The sequence below is a fragment of the Copadichromis virginalis genome, linkage group LG16 (assembly GCF_057382275.1).
Source record: "Copadichromis virginalis isolate Kocher_CV1m ecotype Utaka linkage group LG16, C_Virginalis_male_GT1.1, whole genome shotgun sequence".
Taxonomy (NCBI): Eukaryota; Metazoa; Chordata; class Actinopteri; order Cichliformes; family Cichlidae; genus Copadichromis; species Copadichromis virginalis.
In genome coordinates this window covers 10,784,062-10,803,795 of record NC_140633.1, presented here as the reverse complement: position 1 = coordinate 10,803,795, position 19,734 = coordinate 10,784,062, and the positions used below count along the sequence as shown (strand labels likewise).

Genomic DNA, 19,734 nt, shown 5'->3' with positions numbered 1-19,734 from the left:
GTGTTTAATAAAAAAAAGGGGGTTTTATTGACGCAAAAATATGAAAGATAATTAACAGAACCAAAAACTTGGCCAATAAAAAGGTCAACTCAATAAACTAAACTCAAAATAGCAACTAGCACAAGACAGTAAAACTCCAAACACCTCCCCAGGCAATGAAGCGTGTGGTTTAGTCCAATAAGGCTGTCAGCAGTACTTCAGACCCCCAGCCCTTTGCCACACCTTTTGCCAACCAGGAAGGAGAATCCAAACCCCCAGTTAAACTCAAACAAAGAAAGATATGTTAATATAACATAAAACAGAAGTTTAAACATTGTCATCACAGTGCTATTAAAGACTGAACAATACCAGTTCAGTGTTTTTCTGTAATTGCACTGCCATGAATTTAATATTTACCATGCTATCGGATGCCTTTGTGTGTATGTTCCTCCGTAGTACAGTGTAATGTGTAATTAAAAGGTGTATGAGTATTGTAGGCACGCCCTTAAATACAATAAAAGACACACAAAATGCATTACCAAAGAGCTGAGAAGCCAAAGTGGAATATAACAAAGTCAAAGATATTGAAGTGCTATGCGGCAGGTAAATCGGTTATTTGACAGAGGAAGTCTCACTTCATGATCTTTTATTTAACTAGTACATTTCAGTGGGAAGAACCTGCTCATGTTTTATATATGTAGGTTTATTGTTACATATTAGACTACTCAGCAGTAGTTCTTCTGTACTTTAATGGGATTTTAAACACTTTACTTGTAATAGATTTTTTATTCTGATTCAGTGTTTGTTGAGTGCTTCTTAGGCCGGGGTACGTGCCTCTCCGTGTAGAATTGTTCATTTTGTGAAAGCAGAAAGCAGCAAAGAACCCTCAGCTCCTGCTTTGTCACATGCTGAGTCTCCCTGCCTCTTCTAATGAAATACTCCTTCTAATTAAGCAAAAGATTACATTTTCCAAAAGCAAATGTCCTTGGCATACGGTGTAAGCCCTTCCAGCTGCTTTTTTGTCCAGCCCTAGAAAGCATCACATTCCATGCTGGAGTAGCTGAGCCCATCCCCTTTTTCAATACTGCCTTAGAGAAAAGAAGTTTTTTTTTGGAAACTTTCTGGGCTTACAAAAAGGGCTGAGGTGGAGAGAACAGAAGGTGTTGTCCGTCCCTCACAGACAGATCACGAAACATCCAACACCAATTCTGTATTCGGGTTTTTCTTCATTTTTAGCCACTGTTTTTGAGAAGGCTCTGCATCAGAGAGAAAACAACTGCTTTTTGACTGTTAACGGGCCTTTATTTTATACAAAGAGACCTGCAATGTCTCTGCGAGGTGATGTGTGCGTGGTGACGGGGGCCTGTGGATTCTTGGGAAAGAGGCTGGTGAGGCTGCTGCTGGAAGAAGAGAAAATGGCTGAGATTCGACTTCTGGACAAACAGATACAGCTGCAGTATTTGCAGAGTTTGGAGGGTAAACCGTTCTTTTCTACAAAACATCCCCTTTTCCAGATTAAAATTCATGAATTGATATGAAATGGGCAGGAGTAGATTTGTCTTATATATATTCTTTTACTGACATAATCGAAGAATATACCAATATAAAGATTTGAGAATTCAGCTTTTCTGACTTCCTCAATTAAAAGCTGTAATGTAAATGTGTTTTTAATGTCTCCAATACAGTAGATTGAAAACCAAATATTTGCTTTAGATTAAACTAAATAACTTGCGTCTTGCTGCTTTGTCTCGGTGACTGGTTTGTTTTGTGTCAGACTGCAAAGGTGAGACAAAGCTGCGAGCTTTTGAAGGGGACATGAGGGACGGTGATTTCCTGATCAAATGCTGCCGTGGGGCATCGATCGTTTTCCACATCGCATCCATCATTGACATCAAAGACTCAGTGGAGTACAGTGAGATTTTCGGAGTGAATGTCAAAGGTAAGGCTGTCACAAATCCACCGAAGGCTTACCTAATTCATGTGACTTCAGATACATTTATCAAATCACATACATAAAACAAAGAAGCAGAATTATTTACAGTTGAAAGTTTTTGTTTTTTGTACCACTGACATTTAAAACTGCTTTCATTACTTGTGTTAACTGGCCGTTGATCTGCTTTCACTATTACAGCCCAGTGCTTACTTCTACTTCCTCCAGTTCACACTTACTTTACACTCCTTAAAGCACTTGCATGTCATATGAATATTCCTGCTGCTTTGTTTTAGTTAAACCTACAACTGTCCAATGCATTTTAAAAACTGTTCACCAGCAAATCAAATGACAGTTTTCCTTCCTAGTACTGGGCAACAGTGTTGAGCCCTTCCTCATTTCTTTACAGCATATGAGGCAAAAACAGCCTGTGCAATTCTAACAAGCTTGAAAGTCATTGTTTTGTATGACCACCTTTATTCTTCAACACAGCCCGAACTCTTTTATTCAAGCGTCCTTGTTTTTCTTAAGTAGCCTTCAAGATAAGTGTTCCCGGCCTCTTGAAGGACATTCAAAGCTCTTTCATACCATTTCAATAATGTTGAGGTCCAACTCTGGGAATGCCACAACTGATAATATCAAATTGTGTGTTTGTCTATATAGGTGTACTTTTACAGCATCAGCAGTGTGTTTCAGATCACTGTCGTTTTTGGTCGTTTATTTCTAGTAATAATTTGGCAAAGCTAACCTTCTCTCCCTGTTGCCTTGCCTTAAAAAAAAATATATATATATATATATATATACACATATATGTACATATATATGTATACAAACTTGTGTACCCAGTTCTTGTTTGTTTAAGTCTTTAAAGATTTTGCTGTACAATCATTCCTCTGTGGAAAAAAGAAGAGTTTGAATAAATAACTAAAACCTCAAAATTACCATAATATTCACGTCCGTGATGAGTGGATGTAAACTCCTAACCATAACTGTAGGTGCCTTTTTTATAATTGAGTGATTCACAGGGTGTGAATAGTTGCAAACATGTTTTTATCTGTGCGTTAGCCTTGCGACAGACCTGTTTGGGGTGTACCATACCCACCCACCTGATTTGAATAAGTGGAAGAAGATCACTAGGGGGAACACATTTTCCACTGAATATTTTATTCATCAAGATCCAGTGTGTGATTCAAGTGTTCTCTTATTTTTTAACATTTTGGTTTTTACCATGTTCAGCACCACAGCACAAGCGCCAGGTTTCATTATATATAATGTATCTTAAAGCAGATACATAGCAAAACTGGCAACCTGACACGAGAATAACCTGAACAGACAAACAGCAGTTAAATAATGAAGGGAAAATGCATAATCAGAGATGACATAATATAATTGCAGATATTTGAAAAGTCACTTTATTCTCTTGTTGCTCTGATAACATAAAAGTTTTGTGCTGCTCTGAGATATGCAGTGTTTATTGTTAGTTATATTAACTCAGCAGCATCTTTGCCTCGTAGGAACCCAGCTGCTTTTGGAGGCATGTATTCGGGAGAACGTGCCGTCCTTCATATACACCAGCACCATTGAAGTGATGGGGCCAAACTCCAAGGGAGAACCCATAATCAATGGCAGTGAGGACACCGTCTATGACATCAGTTTGGACATCAACTACAGCAAGACCAAGAGTGAGGCTGAGGAGAAAACCCTGAAGGCCAACGGTGAGGTGCTCCAGAACGGAGGCCAGCTAGCCACCTGTGCACTCAGACCTGCGTATATCTATGGAGAGGGCTGCCGCTTCCTCCTAGGCCACATGGTCGATGGGATAAAAAACCGAAATGTTCTGCTTCGTATGTCGCTCCCCGAGGCCCTTGTGAAGCCTGTCTATGTGGGCAACGTGGCCGCCGCTCATCTCCAAGCATCCCGCAGCCTCAAAGATCCGCAGAAAAGAAATGCTGTTGGAGGGAAGTTTTACTTCGTTTCTGATGACACACCACCTGTGAGTTATTCAGACTTCAACCACGCCGTGATGTCTCCTCTGGGTTTCAGTATTCAAGAGAAACCCATGTTGCCACTCACCCTCTTCTACTTACTAACTTTCCTTATGGAGACAGTAGCCTGGATCCTACGGCCTTTCATACGCATCGTCCCGCCACTGAACCGTCAGCTCCTCATCATGTTGAACACGCCATTCAGTTTTTCCTATGAGAAAGCCAAGAGGGATCTAGGATATGTCCCCAAATATAGCTGGGAGGAAGCACGCAAACGCACCACTGAATGGCTCGCCTCCCAGTTGCCAGCAGAGAGAGAAAGAATCTTGTCTAAATAGATGAAAAATGACCAAAAGTCATTAGCACCCAAAATTAATACTTTTTTTTGTGAAACTGTTAAACATATAGACATAATTTGAAATTAACCATGGAATTGTGAAGTCCTGTTTTTAAGGCTTAACTTTCTAAGATAAGATAATAAACGTCATTAACCCACATGGGAAGTTTGATAAAGAGTGCTACACATACCTGCATTCACAGAAAACAGGGTTAAGTGCTAACCTTTGAACTAAGTCTAGCAAGCATATTATGGAGAGTCTAGGGGGACTGACATACATGTAGAGCCAGCCTCAAGTGAGCATTAATGAAACTACAGCTTTAATCATTTCCACATTGGCTTCAAGCTTGAATACCTACAACATGCACACCAAACACCACTAGCTACAGTAACAATGTTTCTGTTGTGTTTTGTTTCCATTCTTGCCAATTGTGATTTTTTTTACATGAATAACACAGATTTATAGTTTTCCTGTGACAGTAAGCAGAAGTGTATAGCATGTGAAAACAGAGCATGAGTGTTGACATTTCTTTCAAATGGCATGTTTGTGAAAGTTTTTCAAAGTACACCTTGATAACTTTGTCATATGTTTTTGTTCGACTGACAACACAGCCACTAAAGTCATACTGTCTTAGAGCAGGAGCTGTGAATCTGTACTGCTAGCCATTTATCCCAAAATGACACAGAGGATATGTGCTCAATTAAAAAACTACTGCATGACCTGCTGTTTCTGTCTTACGAATACTAATAAAGTGTTTGTGAGAAAAAAAATTCCCATTCTCATTGTATTTTTACTGATGTTTTTTAGTAAAGCTCATCTCAAACTTCAGTGACATTGCAAACTTTGCCATTTGATAAAAAATAAACTCGCCGTACTTAAGTGGAGAGTCCACGTTGCACATACGGCTTTAAATCACATTATCACAAAGAAAATGCAAAGGATTACATTTGTGCGTGCATGAATGCATGTGTGTATCAGTGTTATTAGTGTGACATACAGTCAGACTGTGGAAACCTGCCTCTCTTTTTAACAACAAAAAGCAACTCCTCACGGTGTAAGTCATGCAGTTTGTGATGAACACTTGGATTAAGTATAGGTTAGGTTTCCAGGAAATGAATGTTGTCATAGAGACTGAATAGTGTGTGATGGACTCACATGAATTGCTTGATTATGTAAAAAAAAGAATTAAGACTCAAAAATCAGTTGATTACTGATTTCCAGATTTCTCCGGTCACTGTCTTATGCCTCTCTCTCAAACGCACACAAACGCACACACAAACTAGTGGGCAGCCAGGCCAGAGTCCAGCCTTTTAAACAAACAGCCATTGAATACAAATGAGGTCATGGATTCACCACCAGGCAAAGACTTTCAACCACTTTTTCAGAGCAAACCCAGACTGGGAAAGGAATAAAAAAGAAAACTCACCCCCTAATTGAATTCGGTGAACAAAAAGAAAATGACACCGAGAGGTTTGATGTGGATACGTTCAGTTTAAAAGTGGAATGTTACAGTGAACCCGGGTCTTTATATTCTGGACTAATTTGGCCTGTTTTATATGGATTCCAGCATTGCTTCACCCCTGATGTTTGCCAGATAAACTCTGAGTTTCTCTTTCAGTGTTACAGCACTGCACAGAGCTGGGATTTAGTCAAGCCTAAAGCTGATCACCAATCTGGGAGCTAAAGAGAGCAGCTGAGCACCATTAAGAACTAACAAACTCCTGGCAGCTACTTTCAACCTTCACTTCACTGACACCACAGAAATGCTTTGGGAGTGCAAAACCTTCCTCTTCTGTGTTTTGTCGGTCTACATCACATCACTGGTGGTGGGTAAGTATTGTGCCAATGAAGGAGATTTGCTCTGCTGCATCATTTTTCCATACAGTTATTCTAAATATGTATGCAAAGAGGGTTGAAAGACGGAACAGGGACTGTGTTATGTGAGTTTTTGTCGCAAGTCAGTGATTACGTAACACATAGCACCATATACAAACGAGGAACTTGTCCTCTACAGTAAAGTGGGATTCTTTTTCTGCTATCTGCCTTCCAAGTGTCTTTGTAAGAATCAAAGAAGAAAATGCTAATTTCACATTTTACTGGTAATACTTAATGTATTACCAGTAAAATGTCCTAAAGATGGCTGTCAAAAGTGAAGCTATTGTCCTAGCAGAAAAATGCCTGAAGTGACTAATATAGTACTATGGCTGACATTATTAGATTGTTAATCATCTGATCATTAAATATGCATAGACCTATAAAACTTGTCAAGAAGTCCCGATTAGGCACTGCTTCATAGTTGACTGAGAAATGTTGGTTAAATGTGTGTTGTAAATTACTGATGACGTTAGGGGTCAGATAAACGTAGTAGAGACAAATTTTAAATAATTACTTCCAAATATAGTAAAGCCAAAGTGTTAAAGCTGCACAGGACTGCCACACTAATTGTTATGTGATGTTTGAAGTAAAGGGGAAGACAATTGGTTATCCAGTTTTGAAAAGGTTAGGATGCTGTGCAGCATGTAAATAAAAACACAATCCAGTGATTTGTGAATCATATGAACCCACATTTCACAATAACATCAAAGGTTTAAACTGAGATAAATCTACTAATCAAAAATTGAAATTCCTTTTGAAAAACATGGACTCTTCCTTCCATAAAGAGGAAAGGGACCATCCAACTTGTCATCAGTGTTTAGTTCGAAAACCTGCAAGTCTGATGGTATAGGGGTGCATTAATGTCTGTTGAACTGGCAGCTTACACGTCTGGAAAAGCGCCATTAATCCTTAAATGTGTCTATAGGTTTTAGAGCAGCACATACACTCATCCACGCTGTGCATATTTTAGCAAGCCAATGGTAAAACACATACTGCATCTATTACAACAGCATGGCTTTGTAGTAGAAGAGTAGTAATCACAATGCTGTCAAATACAAAACCCGCAAGTTTTATTTCGTGATACAGTGAGGCTAAAACAACAACTACATAGTATGTATTACGCCCTTCTACTTCTACTAGCTTCAGATGAAAGGCAGCAAGATAATCACTGTGCTGATCTCAACAACATCACATGGCGGGAATACCAGCAGCAAAGAGTCAGACTGAACGTCCAGTATCTGCTGCTGACCAGGAAAAACATGGACTGTCCACAAGCATTCAATGAGACGTCCCTCACCATGGAGAACTCCTACTTCAACCCCTCGCGTCCTACAAAGGTTATCATCCACGGGTACAGGTGAGATCCTTATTTCGTTTCAGAGTACGAGCCTCTGAATCTTTAAATGAAACAAATGTAATAGTTTTGGACCGATCAGTGCTATTGCTATTCTGTGCACCAGTTATGTTAGAGTAACAGCCACAGTCAGTGTTGGGGAGTGACGGAATACATGTACCGCCGTTACGTATTTAAAATACAAAAAAAGAGTAACTGTATTCCGTTACAGTTACCGTTTAAAAAGGTGGTATTTAGAATACAGTTACTTTGTTGAAATAAATGGATTACACGGCGGTACTTCCCTGTTTCATATTGTGGCGGGTCAGGACTGTTTGGGTTTTGTTTGACAGCTACGTTCTGTTGTTCCAGGTGGCACGGTTACGGTTGCCATGGTTACAGGGTGACGCTCTCTTTCTGTCTGTGTTTCCTGGGTGAGAGAGCCTTTTTTGTTGTTGTTGTTGTGCTAAACTAATCCGTTGTTCAGTGATGACACGACGAATCCTACTTCCGGGCCTAAAGTAGTCTGCGTTTAATATGGCTTTTGTGTTGTTAACATGTTTAATGTTATGTATTTTCTTCTATTTGATCTCAAAAAGCTCCTAAAACAGTCAGTGATCACTGTTGACCTCCCTCGGCTTTTATTACCGCTAATCATTTATTTAAGCTCAGCTTTTAAAACCTTAGGATGTAGCTACAGACTAGCCCATGCAGCAGTATGTAAATGACTAACCTCGTATTGTGGATGGATTATCTCAGTTGTTCTCCTGGCTGAAGTTTGGTCCTTTTACAGCATCCTGCCATGCGATTACATTTGTTCCTGACCACCGAGAACACTCACGTTAACTTTTATCGAGTGGAAAAAAAAGTTAGCTTGTTTATGTTATGCTAACATAGCTGTGTCGCTAGCGGTCACGTAGCACGTCATTATATACCAGCTAGCCAAACTTCAGTAACCCTACAAACGTCACTGCTGTTTAGTTTTCTGTCTTCATTTATGTTGGAAGTGATAACAGAGCTGTACGTTTTCATTTGTTTCCAAAACCCTGCAGTCAGGACATGCTATATTGTATTTAGATAGAAGCTAGCGAGCTAACTCCCTGCTAACTTCTAACTCCGTTAAATGTCATAAATTCCGTTTTTATGGATGCCTGGATGTTAAACTCAATTGTTACACCTGGTAGAGCAGAACACTGATCATTTTATTAAAGACGAAAGATTTTAGACAGTTTTTCAACTCTCAGTAATCCCATAGTGATCGTTTGATATATGGACCTGCAGCGGAGTTTAGGCCCAGACACGGCTAGTGACGTCAGACTGAACAATCGGGCAGAATGCTCTAAAGAATGAAAAAATAAATTAAAAAAAGCTCTAAAGAATGAAAAAAAAAAAAAAAGCTCTAAAGAATGTAGCCTCATGGGCAGTGTAGTCCGTGTTGCAGGGAGAATGGACTGCCATACACGTTATGGGTCTGTAAGCCCGAGAAGGGAGAAAAAGGCGAGTGGAAAAGTAGGAGTTGTCATCGAGCAAAAACGGGAGCTGGAAGCATGTAAATATAATAATAACCACTGCAGCCAAGAAGAGTGCCTGACGAGCCCAGTTGTAAGTAAGCTATTAAGACTCGATGCGCTGTGTTCGTGTTTTCCTCCGAAAACAATAAGTTCTGTTGGAGCAGCCTTTCAACGCCTCTCTCAAGCAAAGTTGACCCAGACAACAAAGTAAAGCTATTTTTCGGCTACGAGCCTGACACGGAACCAACGTATTAGCCAGAGGTCCCTTTACTATGGTTCGGAGCCGCGGACCTTCAGTAACAGTAATAAATCACAGCAATAATACATTCACGTAGTTGTAAAAAGCATGATAATATATTAAGTAATCCAAAGTATTCAGAATACGTTACTCTCATTGAGTAACGTATATAACGGAATACGTTACAGAATACATTTTGGGGCATGTATTCTGTAATCTGTAATGGAATACATTTTAAAAGCTCATCAGCTTAGTGTAGTTTATAAAGAGAATTTAGTAGTTATTAACTAGACTTTTAATATTAATATACTATTAATTGCCTTCTGACCTCAACCCATCCTTGCAGGGCCCGGGGGAGTAAGCCCTCCTGGGTGAAGAGGTTAGGCCAGGCGCTTTTAAGATCTCAAGATGTGAATGTGGTGGTGGTGGACTGGGTCCGCAGTGCGTCCTTTGCCTACAACCTGGTGGTAGAGATCTACAGGGAGGTGGCCATACAGATTTCTGTCCTCATCAATCAGCTGCAGGTGCGAAGCTGTTCAAATGCTCGTTAGCCACAATACGACCCTGAGCAATGTAAAGGCACAATTCATTTTACTCTTTACAGAAGTATTTTCTAGATATTATGTAGTCTATGAAAAAAAATCTGCAAGAGTTTTTTTTTTTTTTCATTCTACAAATGACAAAAATATGTTTGTGGTTGCTTATATTGAATACAGAGTCTATTCTTGCGATTGTCTTCTCCAACAGAATCATGGCTGCAGACTCCAATCCTTCCACTTTATCGGGGTCAGTCTCGGGGCACATGTCGCTGGTTTTGTGGGAACTTTGTTCGAAGGGAAAATAGGAAGAATCACAGGTGAGATCAGACACCTTACATACATATTATCTCTTGCAATGTAAAACTGAATTGGAAACACAGCTGCACACTTAAAAAGTCATTGCACATGTGCTCCACCTCAGAATAATACTCCTTGTGGTGGAAATAAAGTTTAGGTTGCTGGTAGCTGGTATTGGGTTTACAGAAATAAGGAGACAACAGGATTGAAGACAGTGAAGGTTTTCACAGCACAGGCTCTCACAGATCTCAGTGAGACCCTGAAAAATTAGCAGGGCTCTTCAAAGAACAACAGTACATTGAAAAGAGACACTGTGAAGTGTTTTGACAAGGCTCAGTCCCTTTCAGCAGAGCACCACCAGCACAATACACCACTGTTCAGTTGATAATATCAGGTCTTTTTGTCTGATGACACAGACTTGTGTGGGGTTAAATCAGAGGCTTCACTGATCCCAACAAGAATAAAATTTGAAAATGACACCAAGCTGATGAATAAAGAAATTCAAAAGCTTTCACTAAATGTCCCCTTAGCTTATCGTTGATTGAATGGGTGGTCCACAGGATGGGTGGGTTGGTTAGTTGGTTGGTTGGCAGGCACAATGGTTGTTTGACTTGCTTGTTGGTTTGATGGTCAGTTAATCAGGACGGTTGTTTGGATTTTGTTATTGTTTTTTGTGACTGGTAGAGTTCATCAACTTTAAAGCTAAACTCACTGTTTACTGAACATTAAATTGAATATTTACTTTCTCTCGCTTCCTCTCTCCTACTGTTCCCATTTTTTTTTTACTCTTCAGTCCTGCCAAACCTCTGCCTTACAAACGGTCACTGAATATGTAGAGAATAAACTACAACCATAAAATCCAAACTAAAAACCTCATATAAAAAGACTAGTCATGTTCCCAGGACATGGGGACACTGTTTGACATTTTAAACACAAAGCAGGACAATGCACTAATGTGTACTACACTGACCATAGTTGAAGTTCTTTCATTATGAGACTACTGGAGAAAAATGACTCTTTTTGTTGTTTCTAGTAATATAAAATTTCATGGCATGTGCTTAATCTAAAAGATATTAAACTTTCAAACAGGCCTGGACCCTGCTGGACCCATGTTTAAAGGAGCGGACACCTATAGCCGGTTGGACCCTTCTGACGCTCAGTTTGTGGATGCCATCCACACAGACTCTGACTGTGAGAAAACGTTAACTTAACCTGCAAGTTTATTTCCATCACTAACATGGCTTAGACCACTTACTGTTGTTGTAACTACATGAAACCCCTTAGAAAGCATCATTGACAGATCAGCCAGGCTGATGACTTCTGTTTTTTTTCTCATTACTGGAAGTTATGAACAAAGAGCAACTGTGGAACTGTAACATTACGCTTTACTAAGGCACACAAAGATATGAATGTGCTTTTGTTTGAGTTTGAGGTGTGATAAAACACATTGGTTGTGCATATTATTCAAAATGCCTGATGTCATCAAAGCTTTGAAAGACTCTAATGTTCTCAAGAACAATCAAATCTTCTCTTTCAAATAACACTAGCGTCCCAGTGCCACTGGCAGTCATCACACTGCCGCCGCCGCATTTTACAGATGATGTGGGTTTTCATCTTTCCAAAGAATATTTTTCCAGAAATGTGCTGGCTTTTTTAAGATTTTGTTTTTTAGCAAAGTCCAATCTAGCACTTTTGTTCTTGAGGCTTATGTGTGGCCTGCACCTTGCAGTGAATCCTCTGTATTTACTTTCGTGCAGTCTTCTCTTTGGATATCGATATTTCAACCTGCTGGAGAGTGTTGTTCACTTGGTTGGCTGTTGTTGAGGGGTTTCTCTTCACCATGGAAATGATTCTGCGATCATCTACCACTGTTGTCTTCTGTGGACGTCCAGGTCTTTGTGCATTGCTGAGGTCACCAGTGCTTTCTTTGTGTTGCTGTTCACACCAAAATCTTCCAAATGCAAGCACCACACATCAAATCAACTCCAGGCCTTTTATCATTTTATCTGCTTAACTGATAATGACATAACGAAGGAACTGCCTAAACCTGCCCATGAAATAGCCTTTGACTCCATCCATCCATCCATTCGCTTCCGCTTCTTCTTTTCAGGGTCGCGGGGGGCGCTGGAGCCTATCCCAGCTGTCATAGGGCAAGAGGCGGGGTACACTCTGGACAGGTGGCCAGTCTGTCGCAGGGCCAACACACAGGGACAGACAACCATTCGCGCTCACATTCACTCGCACATTCACACCTAATGGCATTTGTGTTTTTTCAAACCAAGCTTGATTTTTTTATTTATCTTTTTTTTAGCTCTAAAAAAATCAATCAGACCAATCAGAACACTGCATTTGCCAACTAGTGTGTTGTAACTCAAAGTGCACACTGGTACTGAATATCCAAATACTAAAATAATACTATTTTACTTAAGACACGCAGCTAGACACTGCTCCAGGTCTGCCAGCTCTGAGATTATTTCTCTGCCTCCTCAGATGTGGTCCCAGTTCTGCCAGCAGGAGTTCAAACTGGCCAACATGAAACATATACAAGAACTATCCAACCCTGCTGCTGCTTTGGGAACTGGATTCTGGATGAACCCAGAATGTCTCATCATGGCTTGATATTGACTTTTTTGTCACAATAGATTTTTTTAGGGTGGATTTTCTGCAAAAACAAACCCCATTCAGTGTGTGTGTGTGTGTGTGTGTGTGTGTGTGTGTGTGTGTGTGTGTGTGTGTGTGTGTGTGTGTGCATTACGCAACAAAATCTGAATTTCACATTGTTTTTTCACAATAGATTGTTGTGTAATGGTCTTAACACACAGATGCATGCATAAACATGCTTATTTATCCCCAGCATTGTTCCAACTACTTACTGCCAGACCCTCCTGTCTCTGGACAGCTAGACAAAAAGTGATTTCTGGTATTTGCCAAAAAATGATTGTAGGTTTTTAATTAGTTGTAAATTACTTGTTGGCCTATTTTCTGTGAAACATATGTCAAACATATCTCTTATGAGTGATCTCAGTTAACAGCCATTTTAAGCCAGAAAGAACATTTTGTCACCAGGTAGAAGCTACAGTCAGTTTTTGGTAAACCAACTTTAACACTCATAAATAAAATTATGTAAAATTCTCATTGATATTAAAAATGTGATTTTCAAGAGAGATCGGGCCAAGAGGGCAGCAGAAACTGCAACAAATATAACAGTTATAAAGATATTTTAAGTTGCCAAAAAAAGACTGGACTGATTATAAGGTAGAACACAGTATGTACAATAACGCAGTCATAAAGATAATTGTAAAACAGATCATTTCTTTACTTTATATATAACCCCTTTTGTAAATTCTGTTGACTGCAGACTATTTATGAATATAAGCAAAGATATTCGGTGTTAAACACGTGTGTATACACACACACACACACACAGAGTTACTACAAATCACTTTTTGGCACAACACCAGCTAACAGCCGAGTTTAGCTAAGTATACTAGCTAAGCTAGGTTTGAGTTTCCTAAAAATCACACTTTAGTTTGATTACATTCTCACATCCTGAGACTTTGTTCGCTCATGTGTCCATGTCCAAAAGTGTTACATTCACTTCAAAGAAAGTTTCACTAGTAACAGCTAACAGAGACTAACAGTAGCTAACAGTAACTAACAGCAGCAAAACCAGCAACGCTTCCACATATCTTTACCAACTCACCTCACTCACCACTCTATTTTTTCTGTCTAATAAAATGTCCTAAAAGACTGTATTATTAGTTCATTGGAAGTCTTTTGTATTTATTAACACTTGTATTACAGCTGATAAAATCACATTGTGTTTATACCTGAAATTTTGTTTGCAGTGCAATGTAGCAACAAATTGCTGACAGTTTTCTTCTGTATCAGATTTTGGCATCTCCATCCCTGTTGGCCATGTGGACTTCTTTCTGAATGGAGGGAAGGACCAGATTGGATGTGCACGCTCCAGGTTTGACTCAAGTAAGTTCAAGACCCACTAAAACAAAAACAAAAAGAGAGGGGGAACTAGAAGGAAAGGATCTCTTTTTTTGTTGTTTTCACATTGGTGTCTTTCGCCCTTGTTTTTTTGTTATAAATGAAATTCCAGTTACAGATGAGTAGATTTTGAGCAGAACCAGTTTTTCGTCTGGACATTTTTTCCCATTACTTTAATGAGAGTCTCTGGACATCTGTCTCCCTTAGAAGTTCAATATTTTGTCAGTTTTCTTGTATTTTTTAGTGTACAGTTATGTGATATGTGACCACATGAGGGCGCTGGACGTCTACATGAGCGCGCTGAATGGCTCGTGCCCGTTAATGGGGATCCCGTGCTCCAACTATGAGGACTTCCTGAAGGGACGCTGTATGGACTGCGACATCTTCAGAGGGAAATGTCCAGTAATAGGTAATAACACGTGGGTGACCACCTGCAGCACACGGACTGCTGCTGCTCCCTTTTATCTGCTGTTAGTTTCTAACTATCCTGTGTCTTACTGTGAAAAGCTGTGAGTGCATATTTTGGGAGTGTCATTTGTCTCTACAATAAAAACGTTTCTCAGCTCGAGATTAATATGACACTGAGTTATAAGTTATATTAATAGTCCTGCAGCCTATAGTGCTGCCTCATTATTTTTACAAGACTTGCTGCTGTCAGTGGTTCTTCCATTCTATTGCAAAACACTTGTTCCAACAATACAGTCTATTAACTATAAAGTAAATCTTAAGTATTTATAAAGTTGTTATGACATTTCACTTAAAGTAAACTGGATAGGTTCTTTTTTGCTTCCACCTCCAGTGGAGCCGACACTGTCACGTCGGCTTTTGACAGCTTCTTATTGTTTCAGCTTAATATACTTCTACATACTCATACAGACATAGTTAATGCACGTGAAATTACTTTTGACTCATTCCTTTTAATTATGTGTGTTCCAGGTTTATCAGAAAACAGTGGGATATCTATATCTCCCATTCCCAAAGAGCAGACGCTATTCCTCCTCACGACTTCTTCACAGCCATATTGTGGTGAGTGTTGCAGTGTATTTGTGAGACGGCGGAATTTTTCATTTTTTCTTAAAAAGAAATGTTATCTTCTTGAATCTCCTGTTAAGAAAAATTTAAAACTCTTGAGTAGTTTGAATGACGTTCATTAGACTTAACCTCTCGTCACTACACATAGAAGGCAGCTAAATTATTTTAATCATTTATGCACTCTGACTCTTCCCTACCAACCCACCAATAGCAAGATTTCCTCTTTCTACTAAACTAGCACGGTTTAACAATTCCTGTTTTACCGTACTTTAAAATGACATTTTTCCCACTGTTTCCCTGTTCAGCTCACCACATCCTGGTGGAGTTGGAAGTTTCGAAACTGGATAAGAGCGCTGAGATTGAAGTGACCCTGACAGCTGACATCCTGGAAACAAAGCAGATCCTCAGGCTGTAAGTATCACAAATACCATACGCATGTCATATTGCAAAGATCCTACTCTTTAAAGTTAATGAATAGTACAATATGTACAGTTGGATGTACTGTATTCAGTTCCATACCTAAAAAGAACAAATTAAAAAATTAGGAATGACCAAAACTCATCGCTAGCAGAAAAATCTGACTTTAAAAATGTCTGCATTCAGGATCTGAATCCCTGAACGTGCACTTTATTTGGTAAAGTATATCAACAGTTTCGGCGTTCCCAAAAAAGCATCTGTTCTTGATGTTGCGGATCCCACATGAGGTGACTGCATCATGTAGGTTTTGTACCTGTGCATCCTTGATCTCCACTTCTGTTACATCCCAAAGTGTCCTTCTGAATTCAGAGCAGGTTATGGTCTCATGAGCACGTCACTTTCATGAGACCCGTTTGAGAAAGCAGCTTTTTGCTTTGTGATGTTTAGCATTATCCTGCTGGAAGCTGCCATTAGAAGATGATAAGTTGGGGCTATATAATGATGCACATGTAGGCTGATGCTTATTTGGTATCAAGAGGCTCAAAGTGCCTAAATAGTTGATTGAAGACATACAGTAAAGGAAGGTGAGCTGAGATTTCAGTAACTGTTGAATAAGACCACATGATAAAGATAGTTGTCCCTGTGTTTACAGAGACTAAAAGACAGTGATGAATATTGGTAGTATTTTCATACCAGTTTGCAGGTAAATTAAATTCAATAGGAATGTATAACAAGTCATTCTTTGTAAGCAATTTTTGTGCTTTGTTTTTTTTTGTGTTCACTTTTTATTTTATCAGATGTATTGTATGGGTAGAATAGTTCAGATGGGAAAAGTTTTGGGAAAACGTGTTTTCAGAGCACAAGTTTAGTGAGTTTAGTCATTTTTTTATTAAATCTGAAGAATGGCACCACCTTTGTTTTAGCTGTGACTTCCCAGTATGATAAATGTTGATTGTGTGAAAGCGCCTGTCTCATCTTGTGTGGTTTATTATTTTCACATGCACTATATGTGTGTATTACAGTCAGACAGATACAACAGTGTACAGGACGGTGATGGCTCACTCTACCCCCCAGTGTGAAATCAACTCCATCAGGCTGACAAACACAGGAGCTCGCTTCTACAGACAGGCAGAGATCCACGTCAAGTCTGTCTGTGTGACTGAGTTTCCCTCTCTCAGGTAGGACGCAGACACAACATGCACATAAATACAGTTCAGTTCAGCCGCCGGTCCTATTCTCATTGAAACAAATACTGGACTGCTTTTTTTAATATGTTCTGTAGCACATAAAAAGTCAAACACAACATTTACCAATGAATTTTAACAAGGCACGATTTACAGGCAAACACCTGTATGCTCAGCATATGCTACAATTGCTTATTCCATCCATCCTTTCCATTTTCTTAACTGCTTATTAGGGTCATCGGGGGGCTGGAGTTTATCCCTGCTGTCTTTGGATGTTAAATTTCCAAAATATGTAAACACACAGCTTCAGTTTGTTGTTATTGCAGTTTCCTGTTACAGTACTTTGGACAAACAGAAGCAAACGTTGCTGCAATGAGTCAATGAAGGTATAGTTTTCAGCAATACATGTTGTTGTTTTGTCACCCAAAGCCTTACAGCAAATTGCTCTACAGAAATGCCAGCGATGGTGTTCTCTCTTTAGGTAATTAAGAAACAGGGTAAACGGACATACTAGAGAATAGTGTCAGGTCTGTCAGCTGTTTAATGTGCCAGTCCTGCAGTCTGCTGAAAGGTTATGTCATGATATGAGAGAGAGTTGAAACCAGACCGTGCCAGTAACACACAGTGTTGTCCAAAATGTAAAATCCATTCATTCTGTCCTTTTTGTCCCACCCTTAGGTTGGCATAAACCTGAAATGACCCTGAAATGAGTAGTTTACAGAGCATTACTGTTCCTCAGAGATCACCAGTGGGCGGCCTTCTCTTTGTGATCAGAAGCTGGAAGTTGAGTTACTTGAGCTTCAGATCAAATCTAACCTTTTGCAGAAAGTGTGAATTTGGCCAGTATCAAAAATGTGCTTAAAGTTGCTTAAATAGTTCTTTATTTCACTTCGGGGAGTGTAGAGAGCTGACCACATGATTCATGATTGCGCCATCTCGTCTCTCACCCCAGTGTTTCCTGTTTATCTCGCCTCTCTTTCTATGAACAAAAAAGGCTAACAGGCCAACATTAATCGTCCTAAAAATCAGTATTTGGACACTGACACCATGTTTGTAATTTTGCCTCTGTACACCACCACAAGGGACTTTAAATCAATCAAGAAATGATTGTAGTGCAGACTTACAGCCATTTTCAGAAGCTGAAAAGTAATTGGACAAACTAATATAATTTTAAATATAAGGACTGTTTTTAATACTCTATGAAAATCCTTTGTGGTCAATGACTGCCTAAAGTGTAGGACTCATGGACATTACCAAAGCCTACAGCTGCCTTCAGATGCTGCTTCTTTGTGAGTGTCTTTGCATTTAGTTTTATCTTCAGTAACTCAAAAGCATGATCTGGTCATGCTACAGAGTCTACAGAACTGTGCAGACTCTTTCAGATGTTTTTCTAATCGGTCTAATCTGGCCTTACTGTTCTTGAGAATAATCAGTGGTTTGCACCTTTTTTGTATTTCCATTCATGAAGGTCGACTTTGACAGTTATTTGCAGGGGTGCACATAAGTGGTCCGCAGGTGTGCATGCGCTGTCAAAATAAAAGCCGCGCACCAGATAAAAAATTGCAACGCGCGTTTGTGTGCATGTAAAAGGCACTGTTTTTGTCCGCTACCGTGGGATTTTCACGGCATATTCTGCACCACATCTCTATGCGTTCATCATTTGTTTGAAACCAGCTCACCTCCTGGTGAGCTTCTTTTGCGGTTCGGACTCCTTCTGACATTTCTTTGGAGGTGGAGGAACACCAAAGTAACTGCTTAAAGGAGTTAATGGGGTTTAAGAGAGGAGGAAATGTCTTATGTACGCAATCGCGCATTGCAACTTCTTATCTGGTGCGCGTCTTTTATTTTGACATCGCATGCACACCTGTGGACCACTTATGTGCACCCCTGGTTATGTGTCTACCTCCCTGAGAGTGTTCTTGACTCAGATGTTTTTCTTTACCTTGATAATAATTTTCCAGTCATCTACTTCTTCTGTCTTCCATGGTCTTTTGCTGGTACTGCTGATTGGGCAGTAAAGTCCTCCTTTATTTGTTTTAAGATCATTTCTAAAAAAATTTCTTTCTTCTTCAAATTTTCAAATGCTAGACTGGTGAGCTGTCCAGGGTGCACCTCGCTTCTCTCCCTGTGATAGCTGGGATTCTGGCATAGTCTCCAGGATCTGCTTAATTTGTCATGGAATTATAGGAAACGGGGCTCATTTGGCCATAAAAACTGTTTATCAATTGTCCAGTTACTTTTGAGCCTCAGAAAATGGGCACTGCATATAAAAATGTCAGTGATTCCTAAACAGTTACTGGATTCTTACAATGAATATGCTACATATATTCACTTGGACTAAAGTCTGTTTTGCACAAGTGTGTGTTTTTGTTTTATTCTTTCAGGCGCAAAGATCCTGTGTGTGTGAACAACATCAACATCAAACGGGGAGCTCGGTGGTCCCACGACCTTGTGCAGTTGTGTGACTTCTAAAGAGAATGATCTCCTCGACAACAATTGAAAAGTGCATAGTGTGCAGCAATCTGACCTATGAAGATACTAACACAGAGATGGTTTCACATTTTTATACCTTGTTTAATTTTGAGAAAATATCATTGGAGTTCAACCTCAGGGGGCTGAGCCTTATATTTTCTAACATCATGACTAGAACTGGGGGGAAAAAGGTTATTTACATTATCAGTATTTCTGGTACAATATTATTAATATTATAATTATCTTTCTTTTTTGCCTATACTCACTAAAGCGTTGAAGTGTTAATGAAACCAAACAGTCTAGTTTCACATCCTAAACCCTTGTTTTTTGTTCTTTTAGCATTAAATGCAGCAACAAACTCTTAACCATGTCTTTCTTTTCTCCTGATTTCAGGGCTAAAAGGATTTGTCCTTTTGCACTGAGGTGAATCTGTGTGTACTTTGACTTTTTGGGGGTGGAACATAAATCATTTTGAGCATCATCACAGTGCTACATAGTGCGGTTGGGACAGATATGACAAGAAGCTAACAGTCAGAAAATAAACAACTTAAATCATCTGGAGAAATCTTGGCCCCATGAAAGAATGTTTTCTAAATACTTAGACT

The 19,734-nt window shown here is 39.5% G+C and overlaps 3 protein-coding genes across 7 annotated transcripts in view; 2 read left to right on the top strand and 1 right to left on the bottom strand.

Moving 5' to 3' along the window:
• The window catches only part of LOC146690274 (uncharacterized), a 300,316-nt gene that overhangs the window by 185,423 nt on the left and 95,159 nt on the right, over positions 1-19,734 (bottom strand). The window lies entirely within an intron of this gene.
• On the top strand, positions 1,097-5,111 carry hsd3b1 (hydroxy-delta-5-steroid dehydrogenase, 3 beta- and steroid delta-isomerase 1). Its single transcript, XM_085435287.1, has 3 exons — positions 1,097-1,455; positions 1,754-1,918; positions 3,424-5,111. Exons 1-3 carry the CDS (start codon positions 1,305-1,307, stop codon positions 4,230-4,232), a joined length of 1,125 nt encoding a protein of 374 aa, XP_085291413.1. The 5' UTR covers positions 1,097-1,304; the 3' UTR covers positions 4,233-5,111.
• Positions 5,561-19,494, top strand: pla1a (phospholipase A1 member A). 5 transcript variants are annotated; one of them, XM_085435281.1, is made up of 12 exons: positions 5,561-6,062; positions 7,248-7,464; positions 9,536-9,713; positions 9,937-10,045; positions 11,115-11,216; positions 11,783-11,917; positions 13,917-14,009; positions 14,269-14,433; positions 14,961-15,050; positions 15,362-15,467; positions 16,496-16,651; positions 19,042-19,494. In XM_085435281.1, exons 1-12 carry the CDS (start codon positions 5,996-5,998, stop codon positions 19,127-19,129), a joined length of 1,506 nt encoding a protein of 501 aa, XP_085291407.1. In that variant the 5' UTR covers positions 5,561-5,995; the 3' UTR covers positions 19,130-19,494. The 5 variants fall into 5 exon arrangements, with proteins under 5 accessions (XP_085291407.1, XP_085291406.1, XP_085291409.1 ...); XM_085435280.1 differs by having other exon boundaries at positions 14,251-14,433; XM_085435283.1 differs by lacking the exon at positions 11,783-11,917 and having other exon boundaries at positions 5,562-6,062; positions 14,251-14,433.

What these genes read in the sequence shown, in the direction of transcription:
- hsd3b1 (XM_085435287.1), top strand. Translation starts at nt 1,305, where the DNA reads ATGTCTCTGCGAGGTGATGTGTGCGTGGTGACGGGGGCCTGTGGATTC. An exon ending in GTATTTGCAGAGTTTGGAGG is followed by an intron (nt 1,456 to 1,753) that starts GTAAACCGTTCT and finishes GTTTTGTGTCAG; the next exon opens with ACTGCAAAGGTGAGACAAAG. An exon ending in TTTCGGAGTGAATGTCAAAG is followed by an intron (nt 1,919 to 3,423) that starts GTAAGGCTGTCA and finishes TTTGCCTCGTAG; the next exon opens with GAACCCAGCTGCTTTTGGAG.
- pla1a (XM_085435280.1), top strand. Translation starts at nt 5,996, where the DNA reads ATGCTTTGGGAGTGCAAAACCTTCCTCTTCTGTGTTTTGTCGGTCTAC. An exon ending in CATCCACACAGACTCTGACT is followed by an intron (nt 11,217 to 11,782) that starts GTGAGAAAACGT and finishes ACTTTCGTGCAG; the next exon opens with TCTTCTCTTTGGATATCGAT. An exon ending in TGTCTTCTGTGGACGTCCAG is followed by an intron (nt 11,918 to 13,916) that starts GTCTTTGTGCAT and finishes CTTCTGTATCAG; the next exon opens with ATTTTGGCATCTCCATCCCT.